This window comes from Carettochelys insculpta, chromosome 2, assembly GCF_033958435.1.
Source record: "Carettochelys insculpta isolate YL-2023 chromosome 2, ASM3395843v1, whole genome shotgun sequence".
NCBI classification, from domain to species: domain Eukaryota; kingdom Metazoa; phylum Chordata; order Testudines; family Carettochelyidae; genus Carettochelys; species Carettochelys insculpta.
Window position 1 is genome coordinate 246,311,298 of NC_134138.1, and position 14,235 is coordinate 246,325,532.

At 46.1% G+C, this 14,235-nt stretch overlaps 1 protein-coding gene across 1 annotated transcript in view; it reads left to right on the forward strand.

The window, feature by feature from the left end:
* The window catches only part of GPR158 (G protein-coupled receptor 158), a 352,985-nt gene that overhangs the window by 6,312 nt on the left and 332,438 nt on the right, over window positions 1-14,235 (forward strand). The window contains exon 2 of the mRNA XM_074986282.1: window positions 13,750-13,855. Within this exon, the coding sequence (XP_074842383.1) occupies window positions 13,750-13,855 (106 nt within the window). The remainder of the gene's footprint in view (window positions 1-13,749; window positions 13,856-14,235) is intronic.

A 14,235-nucleotide genomic window follows, 5' to 3' on the forward strand; every position in this document is an offset into this window, starting at 1 on the left:
TCAACATTAAAATGAAGCTGAGAAGCTAAAGGTGACACAAGATACACATTTTAATAGCCCCGTTCTTTTAGGATAATCACTTCTTGAATAGTCCTGACCTGGCTTGGACCTTCCATTTCCTTAGAAACCTGTTTATATTTTTAGTCTTTTCTGTTGGCTTTGAGATTTTTAGAAGAGACAGTTCATTTCTCCTGCCACCACACCAGCCCTCCCTGCCTCTTTCCCTCCCTGCTCCACCCCCTTCTGCCCCCATTTCACCCGTTCCCTGACGCTCCCTCCACCAAGCTGTGTGACATTGGGGAATACTAGGGGCCTAGTGCAAGCCAGCAGTAGAGATAAAACCCCCTTGCATTCACCACAGTGGTGGGAGCCAGAACAACACAGCAGCCTGCTCCACTCTGCTGCTCATCTGCTAGCCTGGTGTGCTCCACTTCACAGTGGTCATTGTGGCATTGGCAAGCAGAGTGCTCCAACTCTAGCCGCTTCCCTCTGCTCCCCTGAACTTTGCATCGCATAGTGGTGTGGAATGGGCTGAGACCAGGGAGCAGAGGAGGGCGGCAGTGTGGAACAGACTGCTGGGTCACTGCAGCTCCCATGGTGAGTGTGATGGGGCCCAATTCCTCGTGTTGCTCTGTACCAGCCCTCCTCCCCCCCAGAAAATCTCCCAGGCTGCCCTGGGCCCTGTTGGTCCTGTCCATAGGTCTGTTGAGGTGGCCACTGCTGAACCCTCAAAGCTTGGGATCTGGGGCAGCTGCCCCGAACCATCGTGTGCATGGGACAGCTCTGGAGTTTACCACGTAAAGTGCAAGTAGAGAAAGAGCTAGGACTTGGTCACTCTGTAGTTGTTATTCTTGCACAGAGTAGTGGAGCAATAGGATTTGTCATGAATCTCGTGGATCCCTCTCAGTCTGATTTCCAGACCTCCATTATATATTCACCTGGAATCATGTTCTGCGGTGCAGAAACCTTCTGGTTAGCTGGTCCGTGGGCAACCTTACTGCAGAAGTTACATGGTGTGAAGAAATGTGCGTATGTTTTTTCTACTGTGGATGTATTTTACTCTCTCCAAGTGTACATTTGGCTTTTGGAGAGGGAGATGGAGGTTAGTATATTGCTTCTGCAACTGTGCTTGATTAGTAGGGCAACAGGGAGGTTGGACAACTCTCATGGAAGTTTACAGTGCAGTTTGGTATTCAGTGGCGTAGCCATAAATGGTTCCCTTTCCAGTTCTAATCAGTCTCTTGAATATAGCCCTCATTTTTGTTAATACCTGTTGTAATGCACTGAAATTGTGGGCAGTGATCATGACTGTTACTCATCAGTATTTTACAGGAGGCCTGAATATTGTAAGGCCACAGTTACTCTTTCCCATTACTGCAAACAGTCCAGGTTGCTGCATCTTTGAGTCTGGTACAGTATCTGCAAGTTTTCTTTTTGTTTCCTTTTTTTTGTTTGTTTGTTTGTTTTTAAAAGCCGGACTCTTGGGAGAGTGCATCTGAAAGATGACTCTTTTGGCATTTAAGTACCCATTATTGTCAGGCTGACCATTTATTTTAAATGATGCTCGAGCATTTACAGAGAATAAATTTAGTACTAAATTCAGCTGACCAAGTACAATCTTTTTTTATTTTCTGATGCTTATCTTTCTGGCTTTTGGACCCAGTAACTCAAATGTATCTGGGTACCTAATCCCTATTAATTTTTTTATGATCTGGGTGCAAAAGTAATCATCACTAATTGTGAGAAACTTATCCTTGAACGCACTAGCTTTTTCCCACTGCATAATTAAACCTGTTCATTCCTTCTCTAAAGACACTGGAAGTCACTGAGTCACCATTAACATTTCAGCAGCAATTAGACCCAACTCACATTAACCCTTGTATAATGGTGTTAAGTTTGGAGTGTGTTACTGAAAGCAAATAAATCCGTGGGAGAAAAATCATATATATGAACAAGAAACAGTTTCCCAAGAAATGTTTTATGTAGCTTCTTAGATTGTTAAATATGCAACATAGATCAAGTAGTTTCTAAAAATTTCAAAGGTAGGTCAAAACAAATCCTGAATAAATGAAAGAAAATAATTTGGCCATTTATATTTCCCTTAAGTCCTTACCATAATTCTTTTTTCACATTTAAAATTGGTTTCTAATTCTTTAAACTCTACAATCCAGTCTGTAATATTTCAAATAATGAAGGAAAGACATAGGTTAAGGTTTATGGAGGATTACACACTGAATACACATGACTTCATGTATTAGTTGTATAATCCTAAAAATATTGTAAAATGGTGAAAAGGACACAGGAACAATGTGGCTTTACATGGGAACTAAAATGTGGAAGAGTTGAAGCGCATTTGTGGAGGTTATTTTGGGTAGTGAAGGTAAAATTGAAAAACTGTATTTCCCTCTCACAGTACTGCTTACAAGCAGAGATGCCCAGAACTACAGTAAACCCTTGAGTTATGCAGGGGTTCTGGAACCCCTACATACTTCAAATTTTTGTGCAAGTCAAGGGGAGACAGGAACTAGGCTGAAGCTGGTTCCCAGCACCCCTGGGCTTGCAGGAGCCAGGAAACTGTGGCTTTACATGAGGTCTAAAATGTGGAAGAGTTGAAGCACATTTGTGAGGGTTATTTTGAGTTAGAATGTTTGGAAGATTAACGAGGAGGCCTGTGGCACCAGGACTGGTCAGTTTCCTGGTTCCCAGAGTGGCAGGGAACTGGGAACCAGGGAGCAGCCTGCTTCCCATCTCCCCACTGCTTGCCTCTTGCAGGACCCAGGAGACTCACCAGCAGCCTAGTTCCCAGCTCCCCTCCTCTTGCAGAAAGGGGAAACTGACCAGGGCAGCTGCCTTGGTCAGTTTCCTAGCTCCAGCCAGTGGAAGGGAGCCAGAAACCACAGGCAGCCTGGCTCCTGGCTTCCCTCCACTCCTTGGAGCCAGGGAACTAACCAGGGCTGCTGCCCTGCTCAGTTTCCTGGCTCTGCAAGCGGAGGCGCACCAGGAGCCAGGCTTCTGCCTGGTTCCCAGTTCTCTGCCACTCCAGGGACTGGAAAACTGCTCCTGTCAGGTGCGGCAGCCTCACTCCTGGCTGCCACCCCTGACAGGAGCAGGAAGCCAATCCTGTCAGGGGTGGCAAGAGTCAGACTGCTGCCCCTGACAGGAGCAGTTTCCCTTTCCTGTCAGGGGCAGCAGTGACATTAACCTGAGACATGTGCAACTTAGTTGTGCGTATCTTGAGGGTTTATTGTATTTGGCAAACATTTAAACAGTGACAAATATATTCTTCCTCCCATCTCTGAGATTTTAGGAATCTGTTCTGTCGAGGAGGTCGTCTCACTTGAACAAGAATGCTGAGTTTATCTAATACTTACCTATAGAAAATTAAATACACAAGAGCAGAGGACAAATGATGAGGTGTCAAACATATCAATAAAAAATCCTTGTAATCAGTTCTGCTTATGCTCTACCCATATAACCTACATAAGCCTCTTTCTCTAGAAGATTTGAGAAAAGCCAAAGAATTAGTGAAACTCCGAGGAAGTTAGAGCTACATGGGAACATATAAGCAGAACACAACCTTTTATAAAGGAAATTGGAAGAGCTCTCTAGGTCATTTTCATTCTTTGTAAAGACTTCAAGCATGAAATATATATTTCCTTTGAAAGATGTTAGACTGGCCTCCAAACCTGCCCATTCTAAACATAAAATGATTTTGTGTAACTATGGAGTATAAACACTTATGTTGTGTGCTATAATAGAAAACAGAGAAATCAAGGTAAAGGGTCAAACACAAACATTACAGTACTTCTCCCAGCCAAAGACAAGCTTGAAAGCTGGACTGTTAAGGGTTGGGAAGATGTCATTCCTTAATTCCAGACCTCTTCCTAGAGGCCATTCCTGCCACTTAGTACGAGGCTCAGGCTCCCAACTGCCATCCATACATCCCTCCTACCATGTGGTGTGGAAGAACTGTTTAAATTCCCACAGAGGGTGCAGCTCGACTACTCTGCAAATTCCTGCATTCTTGGAGATGTGTGTGTGTGTACACAGACACGTGCATATACACACATATACATTAATTAGTTTGGTGAAGATTTTCAGAGTGACTAATGATTTTGGGTATCAATATTTGGTTGCCCAACTTGAGACGCCTAAAAGGATCTTGAGTACACACCACTTTCTGAAAATTAGGCCCCTTCAAGGTATCTCTAGCTGGTCATCTAAAATTACCACTTACATTCTAAAAATGTAAGTATAAAGTTTACAATTGTGCCCAAGTGATGTAGGTGCCTAAGTCACATAGATTATGAATAAGACTTAGGTTTATAAGTGTTAGGTAACTGTATGTGTGGCATAGAATAGGATTTTAATATTTCCCCCACTGCAGTTCAGTTTTCAGTAATACCAAGACAGATTTTTCTCAGATCTTAGCCATAGCACTATTGCTGTTTTTAACATACATTTTCATAGGAGTACCACTTTTGCCCCACTGGCAAGTGACCAGGGAGCATGCGAACAGGGTGGTTGCTAACAGGAGGGAGTTTTGAGAGGGTCTGTCCTGGGGAAGGAGGGGGCAAACTACAGCACCTTTGGATAAGCGGCTCTCTGGAGTGTGTGGGTGCCTGGGTTTGGGGGTTCTGAGCCTGGGTTTGTCTGTTTATTTGGTGTTTGGAGTGCTGAGCTGTCTGTCTGTTTGTTTGTTTGTTTGAAAGGCCATGTGCTCAGGCTGGCCATGTGCTCAGACTGCGTGCTGATTGGCTGAGCGGTAGTCAGAGGGACGGGCTCTCTCAGGTAGGCCAGAGCTCTAAAGCCCCACTGGCAAGCGACCAGGGAGCATGCGAACAGGGTGCTTGCGAACAGGAGGGAGTTTTGAGAGGGACTCTCCTGGGGAAGGAGGGGGCAAACTACAGCACCTTTGGGTAAGTGGCTCTCTGGAGTGTGTGGGTGCCTGAGTTTGGGGGTTCTGGGCCTGGGTTTGTCTAGGGCTGAGCTGTCTGTTTGTTTGTTTGTTTGTTTGAAAGGCCATGTGCTCAGGCTGCGTGCTGATTGGCTGAGCGGTAGTCAGAGGGAGGGGCTCTCTCAGGTAGGCCAGAGCTTTAAAGCCCCGCTAGCAAGCACCCGGTCGCGTGCTCCCTGAACAGGGTGCTTGCTAACAGGAGGGACTTTTGAGAGGGGCTCTCCTGGGGAAGGAGGGGGAGCTTAGAGGGAGCTAAGGGACCAGCTGCAGCATGAGGAGCAGGGGGGCGAGATCGAGGGATGTCAGTGGTGGGCAAGTGGTTTGGGGGCGTCTGGTACGGCTGTGAGGAGGCTGCTTGCGGTGTGCTGGCTCAGATTGCATGGCTTCCAGGCCCAGTCCTGCGCTCCCTGCATGCATGCGCCACACCAGATCTGTGGGGCTCCAGGGACAGCCGTAGCCAGATGAAGAGTTGGTAGCTTTGGCTGGGACCCAGGGTGCGGCTGGGCTGCGAGATCGGCGTCTTCCTGGAGGATGTGGGACTGCAGCAGCTTGTGGCCAGGTGCAGAGAGGCCAGGGGAAGGGGGACCTGGGGGCAACGAGAACTGATAGAGGGCAGCGTGGTGAAGTCGGGAGACATGGGAGTGGATGGGGGGAAAAGGGGACAGGGAGGGAAGATCTGGGGGTGATGGTAGCCGATGAGAGGCAGAGGGGTGGGGTGGAGGGTCCTGGGGAAACGAGGAGGTCGTCACGGGGAGCTTTGGGGACATGTGGTGCCAGGGAGGTGCAAGAGGTAGTGGGACCATACCCACGTTCTCCATACCCCACTGCCTTGTGGGTTATCCTGGAAAGGAGCAAGGTTAAGGGAGTAAACCCTGACAGAAAATCTGGAGGGGAGTCCTAAGGCGGTTCTGTGCCAACTTCTGGCATTGACCCGGCAACTCCTGCAGCTGAGCTGGTACCAGACGTAGAGGTTATCCTCTCCTTTGGACTATATCAGTAAAGCCGAGAGGGGAACACTGGCGTCTGGGCAGCCCAGGGTCGCAATAATCGCCCAAGCTCGCGCCTGGAGAGGTACTCCAGCATCGCTGACAGCGTTGAACCAACACGGGAGGTAACAGTTACCGGTTATAGGCTATTGCTCCACTGGCGTAGAGAACGAGCGCCAGGGGTTGCCTCCGATGGTGGGAGAGATTGTCGCATCTCACTGGACAGTCACCGCCCGCCTCAAGCTGGGCAGCCCCCAGCCAATAGGGTACTGTCCCGCCACAGTTCACCTGCCTCACTGGGTGCGTGAGGCTTAAGGTTCCCAAGCCTGACAAGTGACCTGAAATATGAGCACCAGGCAAATCAATAAGAAAATCAACAAGAAAAGGAAACCATCAAAGTTTTAAGCTTGCTTGCTGGAATGTGCGGACCATGCTGACAGGTCTGACTGAAGATCTTCAGGACATCAGCGACACCTGAAAGACCGCTGTCATCGATGAGGAACTGAAGAGGCTCCAAGTTGACACTGCTGCTCTGCAAGAGACACATCTCGCAGATTCGGGATCTCTAAAGGAAAAGGACTACACCTTTTTCTGGCAGGGTAAAGCCCGAGAAGAACCCAGAGAGCATGGTGTTGGCTTCGCCATCAGAAACACCCTTCTACAAATGGTGGAATTAGTCAAGGGTGGATCAGAAAAACTCCTTCAGGTCATACTTCAAACTCGCGCTGGTCGTGTCCACCTGATCAGCGCTTACGCCCCAAACCTGTACGCCGCACTGGAAGTAAAAGACAAGTTTGATGACGTGCTTAGTGCTGCCATAGCGCAAATATCTGCTCGCAAACAACTGTACATTCTGGGTGACTTCAGTGCGAGAGTTGGAGCCAATCGTGACTCGTGGCCTTCCTGCTTAGGCCACTTCGGTGTCGGAAAAATGAGTGAAAATGGTCAGCGTCTTCTTGAACTTTGCACGTACCACAATCTGTGCATCACAAACACATTTTTCCAAACCAAGCCACAGCACAGAGTGTCATGGAGACACCCACGCTCAAAACACTGGCATCAACTAGACATGGTCATCGCTAGACCTGATAACCTCAAAAACGTCCTTCTGACACGCAGCTATCATAGTGCTGACTGTGATACAGATCACTCGTTAGTTTGCTCCAAACTCAAGGTGATTCCCAAGAAGCTGCACTGCTCTAAACCAACTGGAACGCCCCGCATCGATGCCAGAAAGATGGCTAACTCAGAGAAAGCTGAAAAGTTCAGAGCGACACTTGAGGAGAATCTGTGCAGCAACCTTGGGGGTGCCGATGTGACATCCAGATGGCAGCATCTGAGGGATACAATGTACAACACAGCCTTGTCGGTGTTTGGAAGAAGAGCTAGAAACACAAATGACTGGTTTGAAGCTAACTCCAATGAGATGATTCCAGCCATCGAAAAAAGTGCGCTGCACTCCTGGAGTACAAACGTTCATCGAGCCAGAATACCCTGCAAGCGCTCAGAGCAGCCAGAAAAACAGTACAGCAGACGGCCAGGCACTGTGCCAACAACTACTGGCTCAAGCTATGCAGCAGCATCCAGACCAGTGCTGACTTTGGTAACCTCAGGGGAATGTATGAGAGCATCAAGAAGGCATTAGGACCCACCCAAAACAAGATGGCACCTCTGAAATCCAAATCTGGTGTTGTCATCACTGACAAAGCCAAACAGATGGAGCGCTGGGTTGAGCACTACTCCAAGCTGTACTCACGCGAGAACATTGTGGCCGACTCAGCCCTTGATGCTGTCAAACTCCTACCAGTAATGGATGAACTGGATCAGGAACCAACTGTGGATGAACTGAAGAAAGCCATTGACAACATTGCAGTAGGTAAGGCCCTGGGCCAGGTCGGTATACCAACAGAGGTAATCAAGTGTGCCACAGACACTCTCCTGGAACTCCTACATGAGCTACTGTGCCTGTGCTGGAGAGAGGGAGAGGTTCCACAGGACATGTGCGATGCTAACATCATAACCTTGTATAAGAACAAAGGAGACAGAAACGACTGCAACTATTACTGTGGAATCTCCCTCCTAAGCATCACTGGTAAACTGTTCGCTCGTTTCATCCTCGGCAGACTCCAGAAGATTGCTGAGAGGGTGTATCCCGAATCACAGTGCGGATTCCGCGCAGAGAGATCTACCGTCAACATGGTCTTCTCTCTGAGGCAGCTGCAGGAGAAATGCAGGGAGCAGAGGAAGCCACTCTATAATGCCTTCATTGACCTAACCAAGGCCTTCGACTTGGTCAGCAGGGATGGACTGTTCAAACTGCTCCACAAGATAGGTTGTCTGCCACGGTTACTCAAGATGATCCAGTCTTTCCACGAAGACATGAGAGGAACCGTCCAATACGATGGCACATTATCGGATGCTTTCAGCATCAGGAGCGGTGTCAAACAAGGATGCGTCCTTGCTCCAACATTGTTCGGGATCTTCTTTGCACTCCTCCTTAAACACACCTTTGGATCTTCAACAGAGGGCATCTTTTTGCACACAAGATCTGATGGGAAACTGTTTAATCTTGCAAGGCTGAAAACTAAATCTAAGGTGTGGGAAGTCCTCATCAGAGACATGCTGTTCACAGATGACTCTGCTGTCGTGTCATACACAGAAGACCAGCTTCAGAAGCTGCTGGATCGGTTCTCCAAAGCATGCAAGGACTTTGGGCTCTCCATCAGCCTAAAGAAGACAAATGTACTTGCTCAGGACGTTGCTGATTCTCCATCACTCAGCATTGACAACTATGCGTTAGAGGTAGTCCATGAGTTTGTTTACCTCGGGTCCACTCTCACTGACACCCTGTCCTTGGAGACTGAGCTAAATAGGAGGATCGGTAAAGCAGCCACAAATCTGTCCAGACTCAGCGAGAGAGTGTGGAATAACAACAAGCTGTACACTCACATCAAAATGCAAGTCTACAGAGCCTGCATCCTCAGCACCCTCCTTTACGGCAGCGAGACTTGGACCCTGTACGCGCGCCAGGAAAAGAGGCTGAACATCTTCCACTTGCGCTGCCTCAGGCGCATCCTTGGAATATCATGGAAGGACAGAGTGACCAACACCGCTGTCCTCGAGCAAGCTGGAATCCCATCCATGCACACCCTCCTCAGGCAGCGTCGGCTCCGCTGGCTTGGCCACGTCCACAGGATGAATGATGGAAGGATCCCAAAAGACATCCTGTATGGCAAGCTGGCCTCTGGCAAAAGACCTCCCGGATTCCCCCAGCTGCACTACAAAGATGTTTGCAAGAGAGACCTCAGGGAAGCAGACATCAAGCCAGACAGCTGGGAGGAGCTGGCAGACGATCACAGCAGATGGAGGCAGGAACTATACAAGGGCCTTCAGAAGGGTGAGTTGAGGATCAGACAGCAAACAAAGGAGAAGCGAGCCCACAGAAAGCACAGCAAGGACCTGCCAGACACCCATTACATATGCAACAGATGCAGCAAGGACTGTCACTCTCATGTGGGTCTTCACAGTCACAGCCGATGCTGCAAATGAGGATGCCAAACGGAACTACGAAGGGCGCAATCCATAGTCTACGTAGACTGAAGGATGCTACTACTACTACTACTGCTTTTCACTAATGTAACTTTGATCAGGTGACAGGTTATAGCACTGTGGTCACATGAATTAGGATTCAACTGTGAAGGAAATCCCAATGGGCCTTTGGAAAAGTATCACAAGTGTGGAGAAGTTATGTCTGAAAAAAGATTAGAATCCCCAACCACTTTGACAACATAGGGCTCCAGATCTACAACATGCATCGCTGCATATCTGGGGGTTTCCCTGTAATTAAATCAAAAGAACTGCTTAAATAGTCTCTCTAGCTTAAATTATTACTTGGCTGAATTCTGCTGTCAGGGATAGCCTTGCGTGTGGAGACTTCTGTGCCCGCAAGTTGAAACTGTAAACTAAGGGACCAAAAAGTGGTAAAGATCAAGGGGCAGATCCTTAGTTGGTATAAACTGTCAAAGCTTCACTGATGATGGGGAAGGAAGGAGAAATAATAGGATTTTGCCCCAAAGTGCAGTTTTTTCCTAGTCTTCCTACCAAACATTAAAGGGGTAGCTGCATTAGTCTGTATCTGCAAAATCAACAAGGAATCCCATGGCACCCTAAAGACTAGCAGATTAATTTGGGCAAAACCAGGTTTCTGTCAGTCTTTAAGATGCCACAGGCCTCCTTGTTACTCTTCCAAACATTCTTACCAAAATAACCCTCACAAATGTGATTCAACTCTTCCACATTTCAGTCCTCACATAAAGCCATGCTTATCCTGGCTCCTGCAAGACTAGGGGAGCTGGGAACCAGGTTTCAGCCTGATTCCTGTCTCCCCTCGACTTGCACGAAAATTTGAGTTACGCGGGTGTTGCTGAAACGCAACCCCTGTGTAACTCAAGGGTTTACTGTACTTCTGGGCAGCTCTACTTGTAAGCAGTACTGTGAGAGGGAAATAAGTTTTTTTCAATTTTACCTGCACTAGTGTAAAAATTTTTCCTGCAGATGCAAAAGTTTGTAACTCATTGTTACAATGAAGTATAACAACTACTGAAATTCCAGGATGACAAGTATGCTGGAAAAAAAAACAAGTTTAAATTAATTACTTGCACTGATTTGGAAGCAGATTGAATGTCAGCAAACAGTGGTGCTGGAAATTACGGCAGACATGAAAGCCTCTTAAATGGAGCCTTCTGACCTGATGGAAAGTCCTTGATGACATCATTCTTCGACCACTCTCCATTATACATAATTCTAAGTAATAATTTCTTGTCTGTGGAAATCCAAAATGTGAAATATTACCTTCTAATCTTGAAGCAGTATTTTGTGTCAGCATTGTAAAACAAAGATAGAAGACAATATTCATAGTAATAAGGAGATTAACTTTCAGTGCACAAAATACACTTGCTTGCCAGATGGTCTACAATTGCCATTAATATTATTATTAACTTATCACTGTGGTTGTAACTTGGATTCAGCTAAGCTGCTCTGCCAGCCTGGGTGATGCTATGTCAACAAGCAAAGTTTTATTATCATATTGTTGATAGTTGTGGCTTGATCAGTTGGCTCAAGATAGCAAATCCTTTCGAAAAGGAGCCCAGTCTGGACGAGCTGCGCAGCGGCGAGGCGTGTCAATTTCGACGTGCTGCAGCCGCCCGCATGCTAATGAAGTGCTGAATATGCATTTCACCGTTTCATTAGTAAACTTCGAAATGGCCATTTGCGTGGCCATTTCGAAGTTTGGGGCACGTGTAGACGTAGCCAATAGCACTTAGGAAAACACTGCTCTAAAATCTCTATAATTAAACACATGGTAAATAGTCAAATGCTAATAACAAATATGTAGCCTCTGAAGATAACCATAAATGTCTTCAGAAGTAACTCATTCCACTGACTGTTCTAGGGGAAAAGGAGAAAACTCTTATTTTCTCTCTTTTTAAGAGCTAGGCAGCTTCACTTTAAACTCTTTTTGTGCTTTTCACACTGTCCCTTCTGAGGTGCTTGTAATGCAGTGTGATTAACTGGAAATTGGATCAGTTTGCCATCAGTGGAAGAAATATGCTAATATTGTGGGAGAAACTTTTGATGAGGAAAGCTTTTAAGTTTCTGGCACATAAGTATAATTCTGCAGAGAGTGCTTGCTCATTTCTTTGGTGTATACACTAGAAACATGCTTTTGAATTTCCTAGACACCAAGGAGATGATTCTCTGTTGTCCTTCACTTTGTGAAATCATTTACATCACTGTAAAGAGGATGTAAAATATTGTTAAGTCAGAGTGGTGGCATTGTATCCTTGCTTTATGCTCGTGTAAATTAATATACAAAATACGTGGCAACAGACAGTCTGGCCCTAAAGATGCTCCATAATGTATAGCAAAGGGCTATGTGTTTGGGGTCACTGAGGTGCAGTGCAGCAGGATTGTGTTGTACTGGTGCTTTAGAACCAGAAGGTTTATGGGGGATGGGCGAAGGGCCACACATCTGGTGGTTAGGAAGCTGATATCTGGGCATTCCAATGGGATGTTGGATTTAGAGACAGAATCCTAGTCTGGGCCACTGGCTTCTGTAAATCTAAGGAACATATAAACCTGTATCACTATAGTTTCTGGTAACCTCACCATCTTTTCTTCATATATTTTTCCTCACAGAACTTCTGTGATGTAAAGGACACAAGTGGGGCAGTGCAAGGTTAACTGACATGTTTGTGCTGTTTGATTCAGAAAGGACTCAGAATCAGGACTCTTGGTTTCCTTGTGAACATTATCAGAGGGGTAGCCGCGTTCGTCTGGATCTGTAAGCATTGTAACTATTTGACCATGATCCCCTTCAGAGTCTTGATGTCAGGTTCAGGGGGCTACTGCACAGGTTTTGTGTGGGGGCTGGGTAGGGGAGTCCTGGCCTCATTGGCAGAGATTTGCCTGTTCCTGGAAGGGGGTCAGGGGAATCCCATCCTTCTGAGGATAATGGTAAAAAGAGACTGGAGGTCAGGGGACTTGGACAAAATCGCCGAAAATGTGTTCTCCACATGTGGGAGAAATGAGAAATCCACACTTGGGGACCCCACTATAGGGGAGCTGCCTTCTCCCAGAAGACCAAGGCAGGGGATGAATTAAGATAACTCACTTTGGAGGGAAATGACTTTGAAATTTCAAACTTTTTGCCAAATGCTGCCCCATTTTTGGCTAGCTCTCTTTATTGGTATGTGTTGCCTGAGCTGGGGAGAGAGGAGGCAGGTTAGAGTCAGTCGTCAGATGGATCAAAGGAACATACTGGTGATAGTGGGACAGGGCTGGGGACAGATGTGAAGGTGCAAAGTGGGAGACATGGGAGGTAGCATTGGCAAAGTCACTGCTCAGTCAATCAGTGAAACATAACAGAAGTCACATGATGCAGAATGGGAAATTGAAATGGTAGCAAAATGAGGTGAGTAAATCAAATGACAAATCAGGCCTGTGTCTAAACTGCTGTGTGTACTGGAAAATAAAAACAATTTGCAACGAAGCAGAAGGATGCTTTCCAAAGGACATGCTTTGTTTGCTCTCTTAAGGATTTATTGAGCTATTTGGATATCAGCGGGAGCTTTCTCTGTAGACTTCAACAGGAGTAGGATTTGGGTCTTGTTACCTTGGTAATTAGCTCTCTCTAGCAGAGGTGCCGGAACAATTTTTAGGGTGGGGGTTCTGAGAGCTGTTGAACCCAACTGAAAGTCCTGTATATAATGGAAACTAGTTCAAGACCGGGGGTGCTACAGCATCCCCCACAATGCCCTCTAGAGTAGACAATAGGTGTACCTGTCTCATTTGGAAGAGTGCTAGTCTTAGAATAATATGGCTAGCAATTGTGTACTGTTTATTATGTTACCTGAAAACTAAAGCTATCTCTTCCCCTCCCCCCCACAAGAGCATCCCCTCTATGCTAGTCTCAAATTACCTGAGTACATAACTTGTCTTACCTATCACTTTAACTTTGCCAATTGCTTTAGATCTAAGGTAATTAATATGACCTCTGGTTTCATGGTGGTTCATGTCAGGGAGCTCTGACATTACAGAGGATCTCTCTGCAGGTGTTACCTCAGCAACAGATCATCTGTTTTCAGGTCACTTACCAAATGCAGTATTTAGATTAAACATTTTGTGCCAAATATAGTAAAGGTGTAATTGTGCTTTGTGATCTGTACATGCAAACAATTCACATATATACCAGTTACAACCAGTTGCTGTGAAGTTCCTGTATTAAATGCAGCTTTCTTGTTTCAGAGGCGTTGTTAAAGTTGACATAAATCTGCAGAAGGTGGACATTGACCAATGCTCAAGTGAGGGATGGTTTTCAGGAACTCACAAATGCCATCTCAACAATTCTGAGGTAAGAACATTACAGCTGATTCTGTTCTTTAATAGTAAAAGCTTTCTTCCATCATCTAACACTTTGACTGTATCTAGTGGCATCTTCTATTTCTCTTTAAAGGCAATGTATGCTGTAAAGCTTTTTCTGTGGGTTAAGGTATAGTAGTAGTACATGAATAGTAGAAATATCAGCATGAAAAACTGAATCTCACTGTGCAGACATAACAGCCGCAAAGAAGTTTATCAGTGCAATGATTTATGAAGTTCTGCTTGAGAATCAAACAGTAGACATCACTTTATGCAGTGTCTTAAAATAGCCCTGCAATGGAAGTCTATCACTTTTGGCCAGGCAAACCCACTGTGGATTATATAATATAACTGGCTGAAATGCTGATGGTA